General features: G+C 37.2%; 1 protein-coding gene across 1 annotated transcript; it reads left to right on the forward strand.

Annotated features, from left to right (window-relative positions):
* The first annotated feature begins 609 nt into the window (after nt 1-609).
* NAA35 (N-alpha-acetyltransferase 35, NatC auxiliary subunit) lies at nt 610-27,208 on the forward strand. The gene is made up of 22 exons (XM_054397717.1): nt 610-733; nt 2,370-2,403; nt 3,925-4,039; nt 5,089-5,163; nt 6,595-6,762; nt 8,126-8,192; nt 8,865-8,908; nt 9,460-9,510; nt 10,334-10,417; nt 11,852-11,966; nt 12,476-12,654; nt 13,667-13,726; nt 14,813-14,919; nt 15,130-15,196; nt 18,852-18,950; nt 19,464-19,642; nt 21,317-21,453; nt 22,786-22,853; nt 23,075-23,215; nt 24,850-24,972; nt 26,474-26,554; nt 27,149-27,208. Exons 1-22 carry the CDS (start codon nt 610-612, stop codon nt 27,206-27,208), a joined length of 2,178 nt encoding a protein of 725 aa, XP_054253692.1.

Below are 27,208 nucleotides of genomic sequence, written 5' to 3' on the forward strand. Positions count from 1 at the left end.
TTTGAAATAACTAGTCGGTGAGGTTTAAAAAACTGTATTCCAGCCTGAAGTTGCTTGACACTGCTGTGGTAATCTTGATATTACGTTATGCTCGACTGAGAGGAAATATACCCATTTTCACCCGTTGGTTGGATGTACTTTGTAAGAGTAACAGACCTGTGAATGGTCAGTTTCACAGCTGCCTTTTAAATTCTGCTTACAGAGCAGTGGGAGGACACACATTTCTAATAGTGCAATGCAAAAAAAAAATTGTCTGCATCTGTTGTAAGAGGATGTCTTGACTTTATTTCACATTTAATTCCAGTTTGACGATATACACTTCATTGTGGCTTTATACTGCTAAAGCTTAAGTGTCTTAATTTTTCAGGTTTTATAGCCTACAAGCTAGTTGTAGAGGAGCAACTGAAAGTATTCTTCTAAAAGAATTTTTATTAGGGTTTTTTTTTCTAGTTCTATGTGATAGCAGCTGTTTAAATGAAAGTCTCCCTTTCTCACCTGATTCTTGAAAAGAAAAAAACTCTGATGAAGCACTTTCTCTAATTTGCGCATAATGTGCAGTGTCTCTGCTACAGATTTAAAGGTACAGTACAGATTTAAAGGTGCTGCATCATGGTTGTGAAAGCTTCAATAGAAGATGATGATTCAGGATGGGAACTCAGTGTGCCTGACAAGATGGAAAAGAGTAATACAAGCTGGATAGATATAACTCAGGGTTTTGAAGAAGCTTGTAGAGGTAAGTTGTATTGCTTGTGCTTAACATAGGTTGAACTTCAGGGTGAATGGACTGCATTGATTCACTGTTTCATGGTTGTCCTGGTTTGAGCTGGAACAGAACCAGTTCCCCCTTCACTGATCTTAATCTTCAGCCAAGTTTCTTTAAGTGACTGCACCTTCAAAAGTTAGCGGCATATTTTCATAGTGTCTGCTTCTAGAAGAGCTAATTTTTCATGTTTGTAGTTACTACTAAGGATTGGTATGCAGGAAAGGCTTTGGTTATACTTGCTTTAATAGAAACCAAGGTCACTACTAACTCTGGTTTACTGCACTAACCTGCTGTAACTGAAAGGGTAGTAACTAAGTTTATAAAAAGGCACTTTAAGGAAGGAGCAGACAGGATGTGTTGCCTAAAACTGTCCACAAGATGCTGCATTCCATATATGTCATGTTCAGTGTAAAGGTGAAGGATGACAAGGGTTAAGCCTTCTTCATCAATGACCAGTGGCCAAAGAGGACTCTGCTCTTCTGCCTTTGATCCTGTGCATTCCTGAATCCAACTTCCCATGTCCTGCTGAGTTCAGTCTGGGACTTCAGGGTTGTTTTCCAACCTATAAGTCTCTCCCTTACTCCTTTTGCATTTTCCTTCTAATAAGGGAGAGGGGTTAATAGAGAGCATCTCTCATTCATTTGTGGCTAGCCCAGCCTCAATATGTGACATCTGTATTTAAAGTAACTGTGACATTAAAAATATCAGCAGAACCTAACGTTGCTTCCTCTTCTAGATTACATAAATCCATTTTTTTAAGTCATGGGGTTTTTTTTGCTTTACACATTGCTGCACCTTCATTTCTTCTTTGCAAAGATTTCTGCGTATGTGTCTTGCCATATGGAAACCTCCTTCATCCACACAGAATCAACACTATTTTTCCTATATATTTTCAATCCATAAGGTCCAGTCATTTGTTAATTTAATTAGTCAATGCATTGTGTTTCATCTTTCAAGCAAGGCTGAGCTTCTGAGGCTACGCAATCCATCCCAGTCATGGGGGGAAGCAGTCACTTCACTTAAACAGTGCCTTTATTGTTATTGGATGTTAGTGCTAGTTTACTGTAACAGTGACTTTGTATTTCCACTTGCTTTTCTGATATTAGGTAAAAATAAATGCAAAACTGCAGCTTACCACATTCAATGTCACATCGTGGTGTAAACAAATACCTTATTCCATCAAAGAATTCCTGTGAACTAGTCATGTACTAAATCAGGTACCATTTGGGTACTCGATAAAGGCTGCATTAAAAGTACTGAGATAAAATAAGCCTTTTAATAAACTTTCCTGGGGGAAAATTAGCCATCTGTGTAAGGGAGCACAGAAAACTGCTGCCCTATGTTGCAGACTGTGCGCATGCTATTATTGGGAAATTCTAAAGCCCCTTTAACTGTTGGAATAATAGGAATGAGGAAAGAGTGTGAATAACTGGGGTTTCTTACCTTTCAGTCTTGAAAGTGCTTTGTAAATAAAAGCAAATGAAGGTGGAATGCAAATTTCTGGTCTTCTTCCCACACCTTATTCCCACCCAGTTCAGTGACTGTTCTGGAAAAGTTGTGCTAGAGGGGTGATTGTAATTCTTTATCTTGTTCTATTCCTTTGTAGAACTGAAGTTAGGAGAACTGCTTCATGACAAGCTGTGAGTATGCCTGTGGGATGACTCTGGTTTTCAGACAGGTTTAGTGCAAATAGATTTATGTTTAACAACAAACACGTTGTTCAGTATGGGCTAAGATTTTAAATTTAAAAAACCCTTTTTCTTTAAATAAAATTAAGTATTCAGAATATCCTTTGTCCTCAGCAGTATGTATATGATGTACCTGTTTGATTGTAGAACATTTCTTGTTGTGCCAGTATAATATTCCATTTTCAGTTAATCAGTGTAGTATTGAGATTTATAGCACATCTTACCAGTGTTGTTGACAGTGCTGAACCTACTGTATTTTCTGTGAACATGTTTTTATTTAAAAATGCCAGAAAGACTCTGTGCTTTTAAATTTGTTTGCTTCAAATGTCTCTAACAAGCTTAGGATAATCAGTCCATGTGCTCTAAGCTAACTCTTAAATGACTTGCTAAAATGTCAAATGTATTTCAAAAAAAGGCATGTACTAAAATCTTGCTGAATTCATTGAAGAATGACAGGAGATTAAAATATTGTAAAAATTGGTTACACAAATCTGTGCACTTGCATACGTTAAAAAATGCTTATTTAAGACTTAACAGCTAAAGTACGCTGTTAAATGCAAACCTTAAAAATTTAAATGGAAAGCTTAAAAACTTGTGTGAGGATATGTGTGTCTGACATCTGTGTGAGGATGTCACCAAGTAGTTGCTCAGTAGAATTTAAGCATATTTTTGAGGTATAATTTTACACATAAGAGCATTTCAGAGAAGTATGCTTTTCAGAATTAGAATGTGCCATGTGCAGTAACCTTTCTTATATAACAGAGGCTTGTACAGCAGTTCCAATGAATATCATATATACTGGAGACCATACTTCGTTCGGTGGGATTCTCTTGCAAGCTCTTATGCCCTGACTAAAGTGATCCTCTGTTATGTTCTGGCTTACTTTTTTGTTTCCATTTCCTCAACATGCCTGTGTAAACAAAGTTGCTATATTTAATATACATGATTGTTGCTCTTCGTCATGTAATTTCAATTAGTTTGTGGAAGACATATCTTACTTGTTTTTTTGGATATAAAAGAGTAAAGAATAGCTTAGTCAGTTAATATTGGTTTATGTTATGTTTTGTGATTTTTAAAAAGGTGCTATGGCCAAGTTTTTTGGATATAAAAGAGTAAAGAATAGCTTAGTCAGTTAATATTGGTTTATGTTATGTTTTGTGATTTTTAAAAAGGTGTTATAAAAACCAGTGTGCATAGGTTTACTAATGGGGTATTTGGCTCAGGAGTGTTGTTTGGATTTTTAAAAAAGGTTAACAGTTTCTTTTAGGCATCTATTTTCTTACTTGCTGAGTAATCCTCAAATTCCTGAAAACTGGGATCTTTGAAGATGAGTAGAAATCTTCACATATGTTCCATTGTTGCCAGTATATAGTCAGTGTACAATGTACTCAGCTTGACTTTACATTGGTTTGTGAAGACTGTTTTGTACAAAAAAATTACGTTTAGAACAAATCTCTTTATTGGTATTCTTAGTTTTGGTCTTTTTGAAGCCATGTCTGCAATTGAAATGATGGATCCCAAAATGGATGCTGGTATGATTGGAAACCAAGTGAATAGAAAGGTTCTTAACTTCGAGCAAGCTATTAAGGTTCGTGTGACTTTCCTGGTTTTGCCTACACTGTCTGTAAAAGTACGATATAGTTTAATCAAATTGCAGTTAAGCACAGTTGAGCGTAATTAATGTATTCAGTCTTTACTTTTTTTTTTTTTTTGTTAGTTAAGGAACAGTTTGTGATATTTACCTTTTTTGTTACCTGTATTATCACAATGATGCCCACTCTTCCAGTGAAAAGTACTGAGAAATTGTTGGCTATTGATACCTCAAATAAAACATTTTGCAAGTGGTTTTGCAAGTGACCCTGTGCTTCACCAAAGTGTGTCTTTTTATATGAAGGTGTACTGGTCCTCTTTAAGCTGAATGAAAACTAGCTTCCTTACAAAAGCTTGAAATTAACACTTTATGAGACTATCAATTTATTAGCACTGAACAGAAGCTGGCTAATTTAACAGCATCAACAGTAATTATTAATCTTTGATGCATAGCTAAGATAAACTGGTAGAGGAAAGTTGAAAGAGATTCTATTCTTTTGGAAAAAGTAATGCATTCATGGAGGAAGAAATATTTTTTTGTCGCAGACCTTGTTTTGAATGGACTAAGAACTGTGTGAAATAATGTCTAAGTCATATAGAATATATGCAGAATTGCCTGCACCAGACAGCTAAAATGAAAGAAGTAGGGTTACTGCCTTGGTCCTGACCTTGGAGGCAGTAAAACTCTATAGGTATCTGCAGTGTGAAAAGCAGTCTACAAAGAATGGGTCCTGCATATTAGTCCTTGTTCAGTTTTTGTAATACATACTGCTTTGTGATTTAAGTGCTGACGGTTGACTGGTTTTAAACTTTTATTGGCTGCTCATAAATCAGAAAAATTATTTTATCTTTCTCTTTGAATAACTTTGATGGTTAAGCAGAGTTTTCAGAATTTGAGGCACATTATGAAGTGGGTCACTGAAGCTAGTGGTATAAAAATGAAGTCAATTAAATTGTAGTTTCCTTTTACGCTGTACAAATAATAAGTTATAATTTGCCTATAGGCTTTCACAATCTTTAGGATTTCTTCTTTCTTTGTTTTCTAAGGATGGCACCATTAAAATAAAGGATCTCACTTCACCTGAGTTGATAGGAATAATGGATACATGTTTCTGTTGTTTGGTAAGCATTTCTCTGTTCTTAACATTAGATGGTTTTGCTTTCAAAATACAATCATTTAATCAATTTTTTTTTAAAGAAAAATACATAGAACTCAAGAAAAAATATTTACCAAACAGGAAATGCATAATAATTTATTTTAATTTTCATTTAGATATTTTCATTGGCTATTATATTTATATTCTCTAATATAAGTAAGCATCTGCTATATTCAATGTATATTATTGTCACTCTTTGTCACATATATTTCAGTTAGCTTGTGGGAGACATATCTTAATCGCCTTTTTGGATATAAAAGAATAAAGAAGAGCTTATGCAGTTAATATTGATTTATGTTATGTTTTGTGATCTTTGAAAAAATGCTATGTCACAAGTGTATGTAAACCAGCATGCCTAGATTTAGTAATGGGATATGTGGCTCAGAAAAGATGTTTACTAAACAGGAAATACAGAGTAATATATTTTAATTTACATTTAGATGTTTTCATTGACAATTACATTTTTATTCTTTAACAAATCATCTGGAAGATAATCGTCAGGATTTTTTACTAATGTAATAAAATTTCCACAATTTGTGTTTTTTAAATATGTGATACCTTACTGCCTAATATTGGTATTTTATTGTGTTTAAAAGTGAATATACAGTAACCTACAGCACTCTGTTGCTTTTCTGTGTAACCAATATTGACAAAGCTTACACGGGCATTTGAAGAAGGGAAGGAAATGCCTAAATGCATTTAGCAATGAAATAAATGAATTATCAGGAAGGGGTTTGTCTTTATTTCATCAGTGAATGAGCCAAATTATTTTCAGTTACTTTTTAAAATGACATAAATAGAATTACTTTTGAAATGTTTTTAAAACCAATGAGTTTAATACAGAAAGAGACATAACATAATTAGTCTTCTTCCCCACTACCAAATACTAACTTTGTTGAAGAGGCAGTGGTCCTAATAAAAACCTGATTGTACCATGTTTTGTGCTGGTTTGAGCACAAATTATTTTTTAAATTACTGATCTCTGAGAAGCATAAAAGTAGGAGAAAGAGGGGATTGTGAAAAGAAGCTCTGAATTCTTGAACAGACCTTGGGGAATATTGCCAAATTGTTTCGTAGTTGCTTGCATTTTTTATTCGGTATTTATACACAGAAAGCTTATAAACCTGATGGTCTCTTAACTTAATGTCATGTCTAAATCCCAGAGATTAGACTTGAAATTTGTGGAATTCATTGATCCAATACCTGAATAGAGTTTACTGCCTGCCACAGCCAGCAGATAGACAAGGGTTAAAGGCTGAGAGACTTGCTGTTGTTTGCTAGAAGGAAGGGACTTTCTCAATGACTTATTGAAGCACAGTAAGATGGAAAAAGAATAGAAATACAGAAAAGAACACTTAACTGTCACAAGTAAAACATTTACTTTTCTTTTCCCTAGATAACATGGTTAGAGGGACATTCTTTGGCACAGACAGTGTTCACTTGCCTTTATATTCATAATCCAGACTTCATAGAAGATCCTGCTATGAAAGCTTTCGCTCTTGGGATCCTAAAAATCTGTGATATTGCCAGAGAAAAGGTTAACAAGGCAGCTGTTTTTGAGGAGGTACGTATTCGTCCTGTAGTTTAATAACTAACATACATAGGCTCCATAACACAAAAAAAGCAGTATATTAGAGACATTTATTCCTTTAATTCAGATGTACTATAGGAGCAGCAGTACCTCACCTCAGAAGTGTTGTAATCGATCTCTTTAAAACACAGTTTTCTTCAGCAAAGGTGTTTCATGCTCCTCTCTGTATTTTGCTTGAGTATTGGAATTGCATAAATGTGTTATTCAAATAAAAATGCAAGTGTTGTGGATAACCATTTGAAATCAGTTTTACTTGTGGGTTTCTTCCTGCTTAATTTTTAAGTTTTCTACCTTAGATAACTATGATTGTCTTTTGTATGAAATGTTCATATGTCAATGGAATCAGCCTTGTTTTCTGTGTTTTGAAGAGCAATTTTTCTTTTGAGCTTAGACAAATCACTTCTTATCTAAAATCTCTTGAATAGTGCTTTACATCCATAGTTCTAGTGCTTTGATAGGGTGACACTTTATGAAAATATGAATGGAATACTGGTATTAAGGACAAATATAGGCTGGATGAGGAATGGCTCGAGAGCAGTCTTGAGGAGAAGGACTTGGGGGTGTCAGTTGACAAAAAATCAACATATGTCAGCAATGTGCACTTGAAGTCCAGAACACCTGGGCTGCATCAAAAGAAGTGTCACCAGCAGGATGAGGGAGTGATTTTTTTCCCTTCTCCTCTGCTCTCATGAGACTCCATGTGGAGTACTGCATCCAGTTCTGGTGCCCCAGCATAAAAGTGGCATAAAATTGCTGGAGCAGGTCCCTGGAAGGCCAGGAAGTTGGTCAGAGGGATGGAGAACCTCTCCTATGGGGACATGGTGTCAGAATTGGGGCTCTTGAGCCTGGAGAAATTGAATGCTCTGGGGATACCCTATAGCAGCCTTTGAGAATATCAAAAGTGCTTACAAGAAAGCTGGGAAGGGACCTTGCACAAGGGCTGTAGTGATAGGATGAGAGGGAATGGATTGAAATTTGAGGAGGGCAGATTTAGATTAGATATTAGGAAGAAATTCTTTCCAGTAAGGGTAGTGAGACACTGGAAGAGGTTGGCCGGGGAAGTCATGGATGCCCCCTCCCTGCTGGTGTTCATGGGCAGGTTGGATGAGGTCTTGAGCAGCCTAGACTATTGGAGGTGTTGCTGCCCATGCAAGGGGATTGGAGCCTAGATGATCTTTAAAGTCCCTTCCATGGCAAACCATTCTGTGGATCTGTGAACTTTATGCAGGAAATAATTACCACCAGATTTGAGTAGAAAAGTCAGTATTCCGTTTTTCAGAATAAAACGTGCTGTTTCTTTGATTTTTGGTTTGTGGTTGTTTGTTTTTTTTTTTAGGAAGATTTTCAGTCAATGACTTATGGATTTAAAATGGCCAACAGTGTGACAGATCTTAGAGTTACAGGTACAGTTTGTGGTTCCTCTGTATCTGTCCATCACTCTTTCTGTTTTGAGCATGTTGGTTACTTTCAACCAAACTTAATGAATTGGTAGGAATCTCGCATGTTAATGTTTTTTGTGTTTTGGGGTTTTATATACATATTATCATGGATTTTGGTGGTTTGTTAAAAAAGAGAGATCAAATTCCTTTTCCTTGAAGAAAAGGTTCAGCTGTTTATTTGTTAAATGCCTAAAAAACAGAAGTGCTGTTAGATGTGCCAACCAAATACCTGGGCTCATTGAGCTCATCCAGGACTGAAGAGGGTACAAGCCACTGGAAAGTGCACATCTTGAATTCTCTTCCTCTGCTTCATAATTTATTGTGGTCTAAATGGATTGCTTTCGAAGGAAAAGCAAGCTAGTAGTTCTAAAGCTGTGAAAAATGTATGTTATTAGGTTATGTACGTAAGTATGTATGTTCATCTTTTGCACTGTTGTGGATACGTGCTTGAGCTTTCATTAGACTCATTTTAAGAAAATTTCTGAACACCATAGTTTCAGATCAGTCTGTCTGTACTTGTCCAATGGGTATAAAAAGCACTTCAAAACTTGATTTCTCCATAAAACCTTTTCTGCCTTGAGTGGTGTTGAGTGTACGTAGGAATGCATCTCAGCTTTTGTACTGTCCCTTTTGCAGGTATGCTGAAAGACGTAGAAGATGACTTGCAAAGACGAGTGAAGGTATTTTTCTCATGTTTGTCCTGTAAATGATACTTCAAGTGTATTTGACATAGACTGGCAGTATTAGATTATGAAGGGTGTGGTGTGGATTTGTGTCATTACACAGTTTTTTTGAAGAACTGCCATAAAGGTTTGGGTAGCATGCTGGTGGTCTGCGTTCTAGCTAAATATTCTGAAGTGTACAGGCTTTTTCTAAACACTTCAGTGGCTGCTTCACATAGTAATAGGTGGAATCCTAATGCGTAAGATAACACAAACCTGAGGAATAGAAAGTATATATACTATGTGATGTTAAAGAGATCACTTAATCTTCGTTTATGACAGTTCACAATGTAAAATGTGTGTACAATTTCCTTGCCAGTTTGCTGAGTGGGCTTGAAGACTCACTACTATAGGAGAGTCTTGGATCACTCCTGTACCTAAAATATATAAAGAGGTTTTGAACTTGAGAACTGATATTTTTTAGGGTTATTCCACAGGGTAAAGGGATTTTATGAGTAGCTTCCCTTTACAAGTTTTAATAAACTGTTTTAAATTCCTTTGCCTTGTAGAGCACTCGAAGTCGACAAGGAGAAGAGAGAGATCCAGAAGTTGAACTTGAAGTAATGAATTGGGTTGTTTTTCTGGGTTTTTTTGTTTGTTTGGGGGTTTTATTTGTTTGTTTTAATTTTTTTTCCTCAATTTCATGGACTAGTACATCTTTAATCAGTAGTTAACTGCTTGTGATAAATATGTGTTGCCTGTGTTGTCATAGCAGAACTGCTCTAAACATGGCCCTGAGCACACCCTAGACAAGTGGGTAGGCCTTTATGCTTCGAAGGGGTGGAGTTCTGGATCTGTTGCAACAGCAGAGTAGTGATGCTGCTGCAATTCTGCTGTTTATGCATCTACCCGTCAAGCAAAAGCTATTATCAAAGTAGGTGGTCCTTATTCTGTACCTTTGTCCCTTGGTTCTTTCCCAGCAGCTTTTACTGCTGAAAGCCTCACTGTCAAAGAAGGTGGTAGGAAGAGAAGGTGAAAGCAGTGTAACTCCTTACAGAGAAAGTGGTAACTGATCTAGTTGGATTTAGAATATTTCTTCAGAAATTACTTTCTACGTAGATGGCCAGTAAGAAGGAGAGAAAACTGGTTTAATGATTTGCATTTGTTTACTTAAGATTTGAATGGTATTTGTATAGGAGGTAGCTGTACAGCCAGTTACCGTGCTTTAACTGAAGTATCTTAATGTTTCTCATGTTAGTGCTTTTCTGACAGCAGCACATATTTCTTCTATAATTTCTAGTACCTTTTTTTTTTTCAGAATGGTAATAAGTTCTACATTTCTTAAGACCAGAGAGGACACTTCAGTAAATCTATAGAAGGTTTTAATAAGTTTCAAGGTTTAATGCACATGGCTTAGTAACTTACAGTATACTTCTATTACAGCATCAACAGTGTTTGGCTGTGTTCTGCAGAGTGAAGTTTACCAGGGTGCTACTGACTGTTCTCATAGCATTTACCAAAAAAGAGGTATGTTCTGTGTTCTCACTGTGGTCCCATGAAACAGGCATTTTTCATTCTCTAAGGTCAGGTAGTTATATTGTAGATTCTGTAGATGTGAATAGATGTTGATACAGGTAAAGCATTGGATAGGGCCTTATGTTTATGTGGTTTGGATTACTTTTTTGTTTTGTCTTGTTTTCTTTTGTTTTACACATATAAGCTTTTCTGAAGTTCAGTCCCCTTCTGTGAAGTTACCTGACATTGGACAGTGTTTTCTGTGGAGAATAATTGGCTTTTTCTTCAGTGTGATACTAAATTTGTATCTGGGCTTCTTAGGTGTGAGAAAAGGAATGTAGCAGCTTTCCATGCCATTTCCTTGCTTTTTTGAATATAAGATTTCCTAATAGTTGAGGCAGGAAGGGGTAGAATCACATGTCACATAAGACAAAAATTTTGTTTGAGTAGCTTTTTCATTATACAGGGATAAACGTGTCTATTGCATGTCATTATTTCTATTTTCATGAAGGAATAAAGTTTTTTGCTTAAATGGTATGGAGGCTTTCCTGCATATTTTACTATTGAAGCTGCATACCATACAGTTCAAAAGACCTTGATTAAATTGAATGTCAGGGGCAAATATCACTGCTAAATACCAGAGTTGAGGAGAATGTGATTGAGTGGTTGAAAGTCATTGCATTCTGAATGTAACAGAATTCGGTTGTATCAGAAATCAAGGTCTTTGACATGGAAGTGATCTGCACTGATGAACAACCAAAGTCTGTGTACATCATGGACTATTGTATTTGATTCTTTTAGTAGATTTGTGGATGCTATAGTATGTCAACATATATACTACACAGAGCTACAAATCTTGTTCAGTTTCTATTACATCTTCAGGATGTCCTAAATATCTTGGTTTTGCACAGAAAGCTATTTTAAATTGTACTCACTTCACTAACAGCTTTAGAATCATAGGATAATTCAGCGTATCAGGAGGTCATGAATCAAGATTTCTGATGGATATGTGGTATCTTCTAATGTTATACACAGGTTGTATTTTGCCTATATTCTCAAGAATTCTGCATTTTCTAATATTAGATTTTTTTTTTCTTTGCAATTCTGCCTCATTTGGCAGAAGAGTTTTGTCAGGTCTTTTGCTTTCCCCTTGCCCCATTGTCCAAAATCAAAAGTAGAGGACTTGCATGTAGAGCACACTAGGCTTCCAGCTGTAGTTGTTGTTAAGGCTTATCTTATACAGCAAGAAGTACAGTGTTATATGTATGTATAGGTATGTAAAATATAAAGAACATTTTATTGCACAAAAATGTTGACTGTTTTAAGAATGGGTTGTGTACCAACATTAGAATACTAGTAGCATTCTTTTTGTTTTCAATGCTAGTATTAATCCTATTGTCAAAATAGCTTGGTTCATAATATGAGTAACCCTTACCTGCCTTTCAGATGAGTGCAGTTGCAGAAGCTCAGAAACTAATGACGCAGGCAGCTGATTTGCTTTCTGCCATCCATAATTCATTACATCATGGTATCCAGGCACAGAATGATACCACGAAAGGAGGTGTGTATCAAATGTTGCCATTTTTTCTCCTTTCTTAAGGATGCTGTATTGATAAACTTACACAGATACTATTTTTTTTAGAAACCACTATTTGCTTTGAAGTAATAATAATACATTATACAAGCTGTTACAGATTTGCATAGTTTAACCTTGATTTTATTCCACAAAAAGATGGTTCTTCTGACAGCAATACTGTCACTTCAAAGACAGGGATAATGTCAACTTTCAATTGATTGTATTACACTTCAAATCAGTGAATAAACCATTTTAAAATAGGGAACACCACTTGACTGTCTGCACAGGTTTGTACTGAGGTGCTGAGGGCTGATTTGTTTTAGGTTTTTTAAATAGTAATCATTGTCTCAGTTGGGTGGTTAGTCTCTCTGGAATTTAACGGTCAGTTGCAAAGCTCATTTTGGCTACTTGATTTATTTGGTATTATACTTCCAAGTTTGGAGTTCTGTAAACACAGCTTATATGCAGCTTTTCTCTCTATTTCCTTTCATTAGATCATCCTATTATGATGGGCTTCGAGCCCCTTGTTAATCAAAGGTTGCTGCCACCTACTTTCCCTCGATACGCAAAAATAATTAAAAGGGACGAAATGGTCAATTATTTTTCCAAACTAATAGACCGAATAAAAACTGTATGTGAAGTAGTCAACTTAACTAATCTTCACTGTATACTGGTAAGTACAATTATTTCTTATTTTTAGCCAAAAATAAGATATTAAAATATAAATTGGAAAAATTGTTTCATAATGCGTACTTTTGCTCACTGGAGAAAAAAGTGAGCTGTTTGTATAAATCTGTTGTTTCTTATTGTTGTGTATAATTTCAAAATTTTATATCTTTCCCAATACTTGATATTTGTATTGTTAACAAAGACTTTTTCTCCTCTCAAACCTCTCACTTTTCCCGTAATCTTTTAAATAATTATGCATGTTAGTGGTGAAGTCTAAGCAAGTTAATTTCCTTGTAACTCATTCTTTGATTGAAGAGCTGCATCTGCAGCAGCAGAACATAATTCCTTGCTGTATTCATGATTTTTTTTTTCCACATACAGTAAGCAGTATTCTGCATATGCCTTGAACACAATAGAGCACTTAATAAATGCTTGTTTAAGCATGTAATTCTGAACAGACATAAAGTTAAGCATCTGCTTATGTTCTTTCCCAAATAAGTGATGCTATTTTCAGTCACTGTCTGCATTTGCTAGAAGAAACTGAAATGCTAAATAATTTAGACCAAACATCATCAGTGACTGAGAAAAGTGCCACAGTGCCTCAGTTTGAAGATCAAGCAAAAATTTCTTGTCCTTCAGTTTTCCTGCTAATTAAAGCAGGGTTTGCATGATGCATCTGGTATCAGTTAAGCATTGCACTTTTATTACATACCTGGTTCAGTTATGTTGTGATCTTAACCACTTCAGTATCTTTTCTTCTATAGCATCATACTCATAATTGTTGCATCTAAAGAAGAAAATTCTGAAGCCTTTTGTTCTGTTAAATAATTGCAAAAAAAAATAGATTCCAGCTTCATAAGTTCTGTTTTGTTCAAATTATTCATGGCTTATTCTAAGTTGCGTAGGCTATGCTATGTGTATGTATGTGTGTGTACAAAATATAGGTGTATTTACACAATATGTATATGTATTTGACATATTAACCTAAATTGTCTTTTTTTTTTAACATAAATCAGGATTTTTTCTGTGAGTTTAGTGAGCAATCACCCTGTGTTCTTTCAAGATCCCTGTTACAGGCAAGTCCTAATCTATGTCTTTGAATAAAATACTTCTGTATTCATTATAAATATAGATTCATCTTCTTATTTCAAATACGTAAATTACTTGCATCTCATTTAGTAATTTATGTGGTAAAATACATTTCTAGAGATACTTAGGTATATGGAGGCTTATGTTCTGACCTAATTTTTTAAAAATAATTTCAAAATATTTAGATTATATTAGTACATGCCAATAAAAACTCTGCCATAGAGCTGTACACACTTTTTTATGTTCTCCCTATGTTGTCTCAGTTTAGGGATGGTGTTTGTGTTCACCACTTATATCTGGACTGTGTTTGTTGTATATGTTGCCTCTGCTGCTACCACAGTAAAATTGATGGTTAGGGCAGAATAGGCTGCTGCCTTTCTTCTCACAGTTTTAATTACTTTGAAAGTATGTTGTATATTCCTTAACTTGGAGTAAAATATACTTATTTATAGGAGTTTTTTATTTCAGCAGGGTGTCCCTGGACATCAGAACTTCATTATATTTGATCTGCATAGAGCTGATGGAAAATAACTACTGGCAAGCAAAATCTTTCATAGTCTGTGTGTTCTGACTTTTCACTACATGTTTGTGCAATCCCTGTGGGTGCTGGCCGGCAGAGGTTTTTTTGATCCAACTGCTGGAAAACAGCTGGACACAGCACTCATGTAGTGAAGTGAAAGGAATGCATCAGACGTGACCTGATACTGACCATGAAAGCAGTAGTATCTGTAGGAGTAGGAAAAAAGTCTGCATTAGTCAGAAGATTTACTGTTATCTGCCTCCAGGAAAACCACATAACCTATTTTGTTAATCATGAGAAAAGTCTGTCTGATGAACCATCTTTAGAGGGCAGAAAGTAAAATAATTTTTCATGCATTGCTTTCTGCAAGAACTGTATTTTGGGTCATGGGAATACTACAGAAGTGACAGATCTCAGTACACCTTTATCTGTGAATTCTTAAAGCAATCTTAGAAGTTTCTGACATGACTACTGTAGGAGCTTTCTACTAGTAAGTTCTAAAGCATTACTTTTAACTTCAAACATCTTTCTAAAAACACGTTTTCACTTTCAGATGGCGTTTCTGGTAGATAACAAGAAAGTGTTTGGCACTCACCTCATGCAAGACATGGTAAAAGATGCTTTAAGGTCTTTTGTCAGTCCTCCAGTACTTTCTCCAAAGTAAGTGGAACTTGAGTTTACTTGGATGCGTTTACATGTTTGATGGAAAAAATATTTGTTGATTAAAAAAACGAAAGAAGACATAAAAGTAACAAACTTTTTTGTATTTATTAGTGCTTGTGTATGAAGGAGGCATTTGCAATTGCTGGTTTGTTTTTTTTTTTTTCTGGTGCTACACAGACAGGTCATATGTGAATATTTCCCTTTTAGGTGTTGCCTGTATAATAATCACCAGGCAAAGGACTACATTGATTCCTTTGTGACACATTGTGTTCGGGTAAGCCTTCATTCCATTTATAATATGATTGTGTGCATTATGAGCACTTTGAAAATTTGCTTATGTTGAAAATGACACCAGTGTTCTTAGATACTGGACATGAAGGCAAAGTTGCAGAAGTTGGCCATCTTAAAACGGTAACACTTAAACACCGAGTGTTTAACACTTTAAAAACCCAGTGTAATTACTGCTGTTTGTTTCCTACATTATGCTTCCAGATTTTTCACTAACATTTCACTTTGTTAGAAATCTGCACCTAAATACCTCTTTACAGGATATTTTCATGTCATAAACCAAATGCATACACTAGTAAAAACAAAATTATTTTTACATTCTCTCCAGTTCAAAAATTTTAAAAGTTGTTTTAAAAGATTCAGTTACTGAATGCAGCACAATGAAAATCTAAGAAAAATCATAGAATCACAAAATCATTTGGGTTGGAAAAGGCCTTTAAAATCATTGAGTCCAACCATTAACATAGTACTGCCACATTCACCACTAACCCAATTTCCTGAGCATTACATCTGCACACCATTTAAATACCTCCAGGAATAGTGATGTAACCACATCCCTAGGCAACCTGTTCCTAATGCTTGACAACCTTTTTGGTGAAGAAATTTTTCCTAGTAGCCAGTCTAAACCTTCCCAGGCACACCATGAGACCGTTTCCTCTTGTTGCTGTGAGAAGAGATTGACATCCACCTTGCTGTAGCCTCTTTTAGGGAAGTTACAAGAGAAAGTAAGGGCTCCCCTCATCCTCCTTTTCTTAGAATCGTAGAATGATTAAGGCTGGAAAAGACCTTTAAGATCATCAAGTTCAACCAAAACCCAACTACCATGACCACTAAACTGTATCCTGAAGCGACACATCTACACGCTTCTTCAGCACCTCAAGGGATGGTGACTCTACAACCTCCCTGGGCAGCCTGTCCCAAAGCCTCACCACTCTCTCAATAAATAAATTTTTCCTAATGTCCAATTTAAACCTCCCCTGGCACAACTCTAAACCCATTTGCTCTTGTCCTGTGGCTAGTTACTTGGGAAAAGAGCCTTGCTATGGCCTCCTTTCAGGTAGTTGTAGAGAGAGATAAGGTCTCCCTTAGCCACCTCTTCTCCAGACTAAACAACCCCCAGCTCCTTGTATAACATGCCCTCTAAACCCCTCAGCAGGCTTGTTGCTCTTGTATGGACACACTCTAGGACCTCAATGTCTTTCTTATGCTGTGATGCTCTGAACTGAACCCACTACTCAAGCTGTGGTCTCACCAGGTCCAAGTACAGGGGCACATTCACTTCCCTATTCCTGCTGGACACACTGGTTTTGATACAGGCCAGGATGCCATTGGCCTTCTGAGCACGCTGCTGACTCATGTTCAGCTGGCCATCCGCTAGCTGAACTAGGCTGCCTCCCTACGCCCTAAGTGTTGCTTGGGGTTGTTGTGACCAAAGGGCAGGACCTGGCAATTGGTCTTGTTAAATCTCATCCCATTGGCCTTAAGTCACTGATTTAACCAGTCCAGACCTCTCTGCAGTGCACTGATACCCTCAAGTAAATAAGTTTAGTGTCATGTGCAAACTTGTTGAGGATGCACCAATCCCCTCATCCAAATCAGGATAAAGATGTTAAACTGAACTGGCCCCAGTACCAAGCCCTGGGGGGACACTGCTCGTGACCAGCTGCCAGCTGGATTGAACTCCGTTTTCTACAGCTCTTTGGGCCTGGCTGTCCAGCCCATTCTCTGTCCAGCAAATGGCACATCTGTCTGTGCCACAAGCTTCTTGAGGAGAATGCTGTAGGAAGGGGTGTGAGAGGCTTTACTAAAGTCCACAGCCTTTCCCTTATCCTTGAGTTGGGTCACCTGGTCACAGGAGATGATGTTGGTCAAGCAGGACCTGCCTTTCATGAACCCATGCTGCCTCAGCCTGATCCCACCATTATGCTGTAGTTGCTGTGTGAGCAAACCCCCCAAACCCAGGATGCACCACTCTGTAATCTTCCCCAGTACTGTGGTCAGGCTGACAAGCCATAGTTCCCCAGGTTCTCCTCTTGGCTCTTTTGTAGATCAGTGTCCCATAGACTTGGGTGTCTGGGTGGCACAACAGGTCATTAACTGCTTTCTCCTGGATTATGGGGAGTTGATACTGCTCTCCATCCTTGTCAGAAGGTTGAATACCATGAGGATAATTGGTCTGAGTGTTAAAGACTGAGACGAAGGCATTAAGTACCGCAGCCTTTTTCCTTCATCGTAGAACCATTTGGGTTGGAAAAGACCCTTGAGATCATCAGGTCCTACCTTTAACCCTAATGTACCAGGTTCACCACTAAACCGTGCCACACCTAAACAACCTTTAAACACATTCAGGGATGGTGACTCAACCACTTCCCTGGGCAGCCTGTTCCAATGCTTGGCTGCTATTCATTGAAAATTTTTTTCCTAATGTGTAGCCTAAACCTCCTCTGCTGCAGCTTGAGGCCATCTCCTCTTGTTCTGTCACTAATGACCTGTGATAAGAGACCAGCACCTACCTCTTTATATAGTCCTTTCTAGTAGCTGTAGAAGGTAATAAAATGCCCCGTCAGCCTCCTCTTCCTCAGATTAAACAGTCCCAGTTCCCTCGGCCACTCTTCATAAGACTTATCCTCTAGGCCCTTCACCAGTTGAGTTCCTCTTCCTTGCACTCGTTCCAGAACCTCAATGTCTTTCTTGTATTGAGGTGCCCAAAACTCAACGCAGTACTTGAGGTGTGGCCTCAGCAATGCTTAGTGCAGCATTCATTGCAGCACTCCAGTGATGAGAGTTATCCCATCACGTTTCTATGATGGCAACTGTATCATAACTGTCCTGTTGCGTAATGGTTTCCAACTCCTCCTGTTTGCTATGTGCATTGGTGTAGAGACACTTCATCTGGGCTGCCAGTGTTCATAGCATGCCTCAGGGCAATGTGTTGAAGATGCTTGCTGTCACCCTATCCCTCCAAACTTTATGTGTTGTCCTGCCACTTGTCACAGATGATAGTATTCTGCTCCTCTCCCTTTGCATCCAGTTTAAAGCCCTGTCAATCAGCCCAGTCTCCTGGGAAAATACCGTCTTCTCTCTTTGAGAAAGGTGTCTCCCAGAGTAAACAACCCCAGTTCCCCCATCCACTCCTTGTAAAAGCCTTCAGCTCTAGACCCCTCACCAGCTTTGTTGCCCTTCGTTGGACACACTCCAGCAACAAAATGTTCTTGTAGTGAGAGGCCCAAAACTGAACACTCTTTCAGGTGGGACCTCCCCAGTGCCAGGTACAGGGGTACAGTCACTCCCTTAGTTCTACTGGCCATACTATTTCTGATACAGGCCACGATGCTGTTGGCCTTCTTGGCAACCTTGGCATGTGAATTTAGGCATAACAGGTATCTCTTACTCCATGCATTCTGCTCAGATTCCTAAAAGCCACTCACTTAATCTCATGTTGAGTTCAGAGGTACAGAAAAATGGGCTCTTGCATGACTCCAGAGGGCTTGCTTGCCTGCTAGCTTGCGCTAGGCTTCCTTGCCATAAGGAACCCATCTAATACTGTTGCATAAAACAGGTGCCTAAATAGTCATCATAGTATTTCTCCTCTGGTTTCAAAGTTGGTTTGAAAATTTAAAACTACACTTGGTTTCTTTCAGCCATTCTGTAGTCTGATTCAAATCCATGGACACAACAGAGCTCGTCAGAGAGATAAACTGGGTCACATTCTTGAAGAATTTGCCACCCTCCAGGATGAGGTACTGTCCTAGGCAGCAGGCCAGAAAGCTTTTCTTTCGAAGTATATTTGTACAAGAATGTGTTACGTGGTATTACATTCTAGATTAATGAAGTAGTTCCTCCATTTGTCCTAAAATCTTTAGGACAAGGATTCCTAAAACACAGCCCAGGAAGTCTGTAGGGTGCATCCAAAGACTCTCTGTTAGATCTGTTGAACAAGGTATTACATTTTGCTAAGATGAACTTCCTCCAAAAGAGTGGACTTCAGGGAAATCTGCTATGCTGTCTGTAATTTAATGATAATTCCACCACCTTATGCGCTATCCTGCTTATAACTGTCAGCCTGCAGTATGCAACTGCAGACTGGGTGAACCATGCTTCCAGGATTCCTTGGAAAATTCAGTGTTTTAGCCTTTTAAGCTGTAAATTGCAAAACTTTGTTCAGTTCTTTTTGGGATTTTTTTTTTCTGGCAGAACTTGGATTGTGTTGCAGTCAAATCTTCTTTCTCTGTTACTTTGCTTTTCTTCTACAGGCAGAGAAAGTAGATGCAGCACTCCATAGTATGTTACTGAAGCAGGAACCACAAAGACAACATTTGGCTTGTTTGGGCACTTGGGTCCTATATCATAACCTTCGTATTATGATACAGTATCTTCTGAGTGGCTTTGAGTTGGAACTGTACAGTATGCATGAATATTACTACATATATTGGTAAGAGGATGCTTTATTGAAAGCTGTTGGAGGAGGGGTACTCCCACAGCTGTAATAGCAAACATTTAAAGGAGAGACTTCAGTGATGAGATTTTATTTTTATATTTTAAATCCCAATCAAGCTTTTTCAGCACAGTATTTACTGTACCTATCCATCAAATTACAAGTACGAAAAAAATTTTTTTGGATCTTTTTTCTAGATTTACTCAATAGTGTACTCTTTTCTTTTCTGAAATAGTAACTTACTATTTAGTTTTTAAAAACAGTATCTTCCAGTGACAGTGAAAGAAACATAAAGCCAATTTTGACAGACAAGAGAATGCCAGAGGAAAGATGTTTCCTTTGTTCTGTTCTGTCTTTGTAGTACCAATATCAATAGTCTTATTGACCTCTAGTTTTCTTAAAAACATCTTCAGAGTTTTCTTTTACGGCTGTAATCTGAAAGTTTACTAGGTAGACATTAACATCTTCTGTAAGCATACTTGAAGTCACAGCTGCCTTTAATGAAAATGATTGTGCCATAGGGAGGCAAAGTACTTTTAATTTTTCCACTGCTGTTTACATTATTTATCATAGTTGATGGCTTGGTTCAAAAGATAAATTGTTTTAGATGGTTCATTTTTGATTGAGTATTTAGAGGTCTGATGTTGAACCTTCCTATGCTGAAGTGCTTCCATAGTTTGGTATTTTGTTGTTGGTTGGTTTTGGTTTGGTTTGGTTTGTTTTGTTTTTTTTTTTGTTTCTAGTAGGCTACCAATAAGCTCCTGTTAGGTAAGCCATCTTTCTGAGAGATCATGTAGGTTCAAAATGTCCTGAACTTCAGTCCATCTACTGTATTTCTGTGCTGTTTTGTAAGTTAGATTAAACACAGAAGATGGCAATATTTTTTAAGTAATACCTCAGTAAGTAATACCAAATTTTCTATATGACAGTGTTTTTTACCTTTCTGTATTGCCTCCAGCAATTTTAATTAATCCCTCTTAATTGGAACTGTCATGTCATCTTCTGCATTATATCATTATTGTAAGTAAAGAACAAAAAGGGTAGAGATTTCTGATGGTAATTCTAAAGCATTACTGCTTTTTTCATGTGCTCCAGAACTGTAATTTCTGCTCTCTTTATTTTCCCTATTCTTTTTCAAGTCAGTCAAGAGATTTGTTTGATGTGCATGTGGATCTCATGTTCCTGTGAGCTCAGCCCTTTTATTTAATAATTTGTGGCTTTTTAATGCTTAGAACAAATCAGTAATAATCTTGTTTCTCAAAACAGTAACTCCCAAAAAAAGTAGAAAAACTATTAATATAGTGGGATTTTTTTATTAAATGCGTCGTTTTTTGGAGAAAGGAAGAATTTGACATAATAAGAAACTTAGACTTCACTTATTGAACATGCAAGAAACTTGACTACTTTGAGCTACCTGTGGTTGAATCCATACAGAGTCTTGTTTAAAACAAAACAAAACCCAACAAAAAATAAAACAAAACTCAGAGCACAGACTAATGTGTTGATACCAGCCATGCAAAACAAAGTTGCAGCTGCCCTGGAAGTTGTCCTTTGCTATATTTGTGTAAATGATGTGGCACTCCATGAGGATGCATATGTTCTGGATGTATTTTGTATTGTGTATGTGATGTATTGTGTAATAGCTACATGCTCATGCTCTTTTTACTGCAGGTATCTATCAGAGTTCCTCTATGCCTGGTTAATGTCAACACTGAGCCGAGCTGATAGCTCTCAAATGGCAGAGGAGAGAATAATGGAGGAACAACAGAAAGGCCGTAGCAGTAAGAAAACAAAGAAAAAGAAAAAAGGTATCTAGGTGGAAAGTGTAACCTGGACTTTTATGTTTTTCCCTTCATGCAGCCATGTAGAATTACAGTTCAAACTTTGTTGAATCAATGCTGATGTGGGTAGGAAAAATGTTCTAAAGTTTATGAAGGCTGAATGTAAAATTTTTATTTAAGAAAGTCATCCAGTGAATAATAATTTCCCTTTTTATTTCCTTACTTTTAAATAGGTCTTTCAGAAAAAGTGAAAATAATTTTTATTCACATCTTCAGCAATTGTATTTTGTGTTGTATCCTATGAGATGTAATTAACAGTTCCAGACCAACAGCCTTTGAAAAATAGTACCTTCCTACAGTCTGTAGTTCCTGCAGAATGTTGCTATTTTTTTTGACACTGTAGCTAGATTCAAAGCCTAAACTTCCAGTGAATTTCTATACTTTCTTTTTGCCTTCAGAAGGTGTTCAGGCATGTTTTCTTAATTTTGCAGCAGTGAGTTACCCTGTTTCATTTCAGTGGTACTACTATTGTGCAAAAGCCCCTTTAGAAACTCATGCTTTCTCTGGTGTATGTGCATGAGAGAAATGATAATTTCCCTTCTATATCATAGCCTGCTACAAAAAAAGGGCATCCAAACCCAGGTAGTATTCAGTATGGGCTTACCATGCCTAAGTGTCTTCTAAGGTCATGGTGTGTTGGACTTACCTCAGCATTAACACTGCAAGTAAACACGATATAGAAGCTTGCTTTTGATCCTTGCTATTCCTTCATCTTTGTGTGTTTATCCTTGTCTTCCTTTCAAGGGGAGCAAACAATTAGATGTGATTCTAGGAACTGAATTCCCTTGCCTCTAGAAATACAGAAAATTATTGCTGTATTTTACACTTCTTAAAAAGCTGCTAATTGTGGGGCAGTTTGGCAGTAGTTAAACACTGGAAGCTAAAGGGGAGCTTAATATTGTCAGTCTAAAAATCTTTTATATTAGGATAAAAATGCTTTATCCTTTTAGTCTTAAAAATTTAAAAGATTCCAAGAACAAAGCAGGCAGGCCTCTTAACTGCAAACTTTACATTCTAGACTGTGGTTTAGTGTTGTATAATGACATGCTAATGCCATTGACTGTCCAGGCCATCTTATTTCAGTAGTGGCAGTATGGTGTTCATGTGTCTGTTAAATATATCTGAGATATATTTTATGTAGTCAGGAGCCAGGTGAGAAATATTTGTCCATGCTTTTCATGCTTTGGTTTTCTTTCATTATTTTACAGTAAAATTATGTCACTGAACTGTTTTGATCTGAAATTAATAGCTGTACTTACATTGAATTAAGAATAAAATATTCTTATGTGAAATTTGCAGTTCGCCCTCTCAGCAGAGAGATCACCATGAGTCAAGCGTACCAAAATATGTGTGCTGGGATGTACAAGGTAATTTTTTTGTGGCTGCTGAACAATGGCTTCCATTTTTTTGTAATAGAAATCAAGAACACATTGCCAGTGGGGCTGGAAATTAAGTTCATGTTTATAATGTGATATGGCAAATACTCTTTCTGTCCTTACAGTTATAGCTAAATTGTAGTTTCATGTTGCTCACAGCAAAAGATGACATAAAGCTAACACTTCACTGTATTTATCCTTTCTTTTTTTAGACAATGATTGCATTTGACATGGATGGTAAAGTAAGAAAACCTAAGTTTGAACTGGACAGTGAACAAGTTCGATATGAGCACAGGTTTGCTCCATTCAGCAGTGTTCTCACACCACCTCCAGTGCACTACTTGCAATTTAAAGTGAGTGACCTTAAAACGTGGCGCCACTCACATTTTTATAAAAGTCATTTGCTCACCTGCTTTAGACATTGTTGTCATTGTAAGAAGAGCCTTTGATATCTCAAAGTTCTTATTAGAGAATGTAAAAATGTCAGGGAGTTCTAACTTCAGTTGTGTGCAAGGAAAATATATTGCTTTGATTTCTTACTAAAATTAGACTCTAGAATGTTTCAAAATTGGTGTGATGTCATCGTTTATGAAATGCTTGTGTTGGCTTGCCAGAAAACAAAATCTCTTGGAGGGCCACTGACAGATTTTCTGGCTGTGGTTTACATAGCAGCATGTCTTTATTTCTGCAGCAAGTAAACAAAATGAACCTAAAGTGATTTTGAGTGTTAAATCACCAAAGTGTTAGTTGGAAGGCCTGTCCTGTCCAGTTTCCTCCTTGAAGGAGCATTATAGGTCACATCAGTTATGTCTTTTGCCAAGTATGGAAATATCAAAGAACAGAGATTTTCCAACCTCTGGTTAACTAGACCTATTTGCTTTTTCTGGGCCATTAGTCTTGGATAACCTGATTGAGGGCTAGGATATTCTTGTTGTTTCCTAATGTCCAGTCTGAATTATCATGGGGGTCTCTATCCCCATGTTATTTTGTGTGCTGTTAACAAGGAGGATTTTGTCTTCCAACAGCTTCATAACTGTTTTTCAGGTAGTTGTAGTCTGCTACTAAGTTTACCTGTTAGCCTCCCTCTCTAACTGAAAAGTCCAGGTCTGTTGACCTCTCCTTTGTTGTAAATGTGCTCTAGGCTCCCAGCCATCTTTCAGATGTTACAGCACAAAAATTGAGTATAGGACCATAACCTTCCTTGATCTGCTGGTCGTACTCTTGCTTGTATAGTCCCATATAAAGCTTGTCTGATTTTTTTAATAGTAACAGCTTGCTGGCATGTATTCAACTCAGCAGGCACAGTAACCCTGCTACTCATCCTGCTGGTTATTATTCTCTATTACTTTGTGGGATTATTCTGCCTCAGGTGCACAAATTTGGATATTCTTTTATGATTTCTGCTGGCCACACTTTTAAGTTTCTGCTATTTTGTATGCCTGTCACTTTTCCTAATTTAGTGTTATGAACAGTTGTAGTGGAAATTAAGACTGTCATGGCTTTCTCCTTGTCATTGAAGATTTTTTACCCCTAATAACAAAAGAAAAAAAACCTGCAAGTATCAAATTATATAAAATTATGTTTTGAACAGTTTCAGCATCTTGCTTGTTTTAAGTTTGATTTGAGTAAACAATACCATGAACTTCTAATTTTTCCTGTAATTTTGCCCCTGTTATGTGGCACTATGAAAGCAAACAAACGACAAGTTGTTCAGGAGGATTGTTTTTTAAAGAGTATGAGAAGTTAATTGCGTTTTGTGGCACTAATAATTAACCATTGTATTGCACTAATAATTAACCATTGTGTTGTATAGCCAAATGGTATTTGCGATTTTAAATGTTCTCAACTTCAGTATTTATTCATAAAATACTTAGTTGACATGGCTTTTTTTCTTGATCATAGTCACAAGCTTTCACTTAAGCTCATAAAAATACAATTTGTTGGCAATAGCTTTTAATACACATTTATGTATTTTTCTACACACTAGGAAATGTCTGATTTAAATAAGTACAGCCCGCCTCCTCAGTCATCAGATCTCTACATGGCAGCTAGCAAGCACTTTCAGCAAGCTAAAATGATTCTGGAGAATATTCCTAATCCACACTATGAGGTAAAACTGAAATACTGGGACAAGGAGTATTTGTTTATAAAAAAAAAAACTGTTTTCAGATGAATCTGCTTGAGATCCTGTCATAAATTGAGTTTCAAAATGGAACTGCTGGCTAGAGCGAAGTATTGTGGGGCTTGAAGTTCAGATTGTAACATGGGAGGCTTCCTGTTCTGGTTGCTGCTTTTGGATTCCGGGTTATGGGTGTTGGTTCTTCTGCAGAGATGGCAACAGGACAAAGAGGGGTGGGGGAGTAGCTCTGGCTTAGGCTTTTAGCTCAATTGCTTCTGCCTGCTGCTTGCTGCTGCTTTCTGCTGTGCTTTTTTTCTGAAAAAAATTAATTGTGCTTTTGTATTGTGATTATCTGATTTGCACAGTAAACTCTTCATTTCACTCTTTTGTCTCAACTCGGAGGGTTTTTTGTGTGTTTTCTTCCTCACTTCTGTATTGGGGGAGGCAGACAGGTTAACCCATTGGTTTTGCTTTGAGCCATTACAGATCCAAAGTGTACTTTGTCAAAATACTGAGCAAACCTGAGTGCTTTGATTGAGGAGTGGGCAGAGGATGGTGGTGGCATCTTACACAGAGGTCTGTTTCAATACATTTAGATAACATAATCAGGGTTGCGCACGCTGGCCGAAACTTCTCCCCACTGTGTATCTTAGATGCTAGATAGCAATTTAGTTCCTTCTCACGTGTTGGCTTCTGGTCTCATTCTAAGAGTGTGTCAGTGTTAACAAGAAGGTGACATGCCTGCCTCACATACTTGGAATCTGGTTAAGTCACATGTACTCCTGAGAGGTGGAAAAACAAGTTTGTATGTTATCTGGCTGAAAAGAGGATTGAATCTAGCACTTTTCTGGAGCAGTTTTCTAAGCATAGGGCATAAACAACAGGTAGCAAACTCCCCCTCTTTATCCATAGCTTAAAAACTAAGTGTCTATATTTTGGAGCAAGGAGGTTGATTACTTGGCGGCATCAGGTCAAGAACAGTTTTGGGCTTAGGTTCCCTAGAGAATTTAGGAGTACCTGCCTGTTCTGTGGATCCTGGTGATACTCACAGATGAGCCCTCTGACTAAGGCTAACCACTTAGAGGTAGTTTGAATGTGTCCAGAGACTTCCATGCAAAAATCTACTATTTTGACACTCGAGTATCCCCTTCTCACCATGTCGTATTGTTGCAGGTACATGCCTAAAGTCTGTCTAAACCTTTATTTGCATGTCTCAGAACTTGCCATAGTTTAAGAATTTTTGAACATAACCATGGAAAGCAGTGACTCCTGTGGTCTGTTGAATAAAGCTTGACTACTAAAATTTAAAACCCCTTCATTACATTTCATTAGTCCAGCTGTTATACCTCAAAATGCCCTGATACCTGTTAAACTGATGGTATAAGAGGACTGCTGTATTGTTAAGAGTATGTAAACATTTGAATACTATCTTTGAAACAATTTTGTGGTCATATACTTTTCACTTGAAAACTTCTTGCCGTTTTTGATTTAGATCAACCAAATTCTGAGAGTTGCTAAACCCAATATTGTGGTCATGAAGCTGCTAGCAGGAGGCCACAAAAAGGACTCTAAGGTAAGAAAACAGTAGCTGAATTGAGTATGAAATGTAGTATTACACACCATGCTATTGCAGACCCCTTGCAATTGGATAAGCAGATTCAGGCCATAGTTACACTCTTAAAAGAACTGGGAAAATAAACAAATTTTCCCTTTGAAGGAGTTTGTTGGTTATTTGATGCAGAAAAATCTCCTTTCTACATGTTTTGAAAAAAAAATTGGGAAGTGCGTGTGGGATGACATATACAAATATGGGCGCTCTTCAGAGCAAAAATAAGTAATGGTTAGCAGCATATCAGCAGCTGGTGTGAGCACCATGAGGAGTGCTGGCTGTCAGGATTAGCGGGTGCCACATGGGCCAGAGGGAGGAGAGAGGCGTTAAGTCTTCCTGCCAAAGGCTAGTCATAGAACTATGAAGGACCCCATGACTACTGGAGAAAGACTGACATACCCAGAACTGGGTTGGAATATTTCCACATACTAATTTAAAGAGACAGCATTTTATTTATCGCCTTGAAAAAGCTTTTCTTCTGTCTGCAGAGTGTCCTTCATTTTGAGTATTAAATTCAGTAGTACTGCTGTGTACTGTTTTCAATCTTATCTTTTCTAGGTTCCTCCAGAATTTGACTTCTCGCCTCATAAATATTTTCCAGTTGTGAAGCTTGTTTGA

The sequence above is a fragment of the Indicator indicator genome, chromosome Z, assembly GCF_027791375.1.
Source record: "Indicator indicator isolate 239-I01 chromosome Z, UM_Iind_1.1, whole genome shotgun sequence".
Taxonomy (NCBI): Eukaryota; Metazoa; Chordata; class Aves; order Piciformes; family Indicatoridae; genus Indicator; species Indicator indicator.

Bases quoted from the DNA above. Each gene is read 5' to 3' on its own strand.
- NAA35 (XM_054397717.1), top strand. From the start codon at position 610: ATGGTTGTGAAAGCTTCAATAGAAGATGATGATTCAGGATGGGAACTC. The intron at 8,193-8,864 runs GTACAGTTTGTG...TCCCTTTTGCAG, and splicing joins GACAGATCTTAGAGTTACAG to GTATGCTGAAAGACGTAGAA. The intron at 8,909-9,459 runs GTATTTTTCTCA...TTTGCCTTGTAG, and splicing joins ACTTGCAAAGACGAGTGAAG to AGCACTCGAAGTCGACAAGG.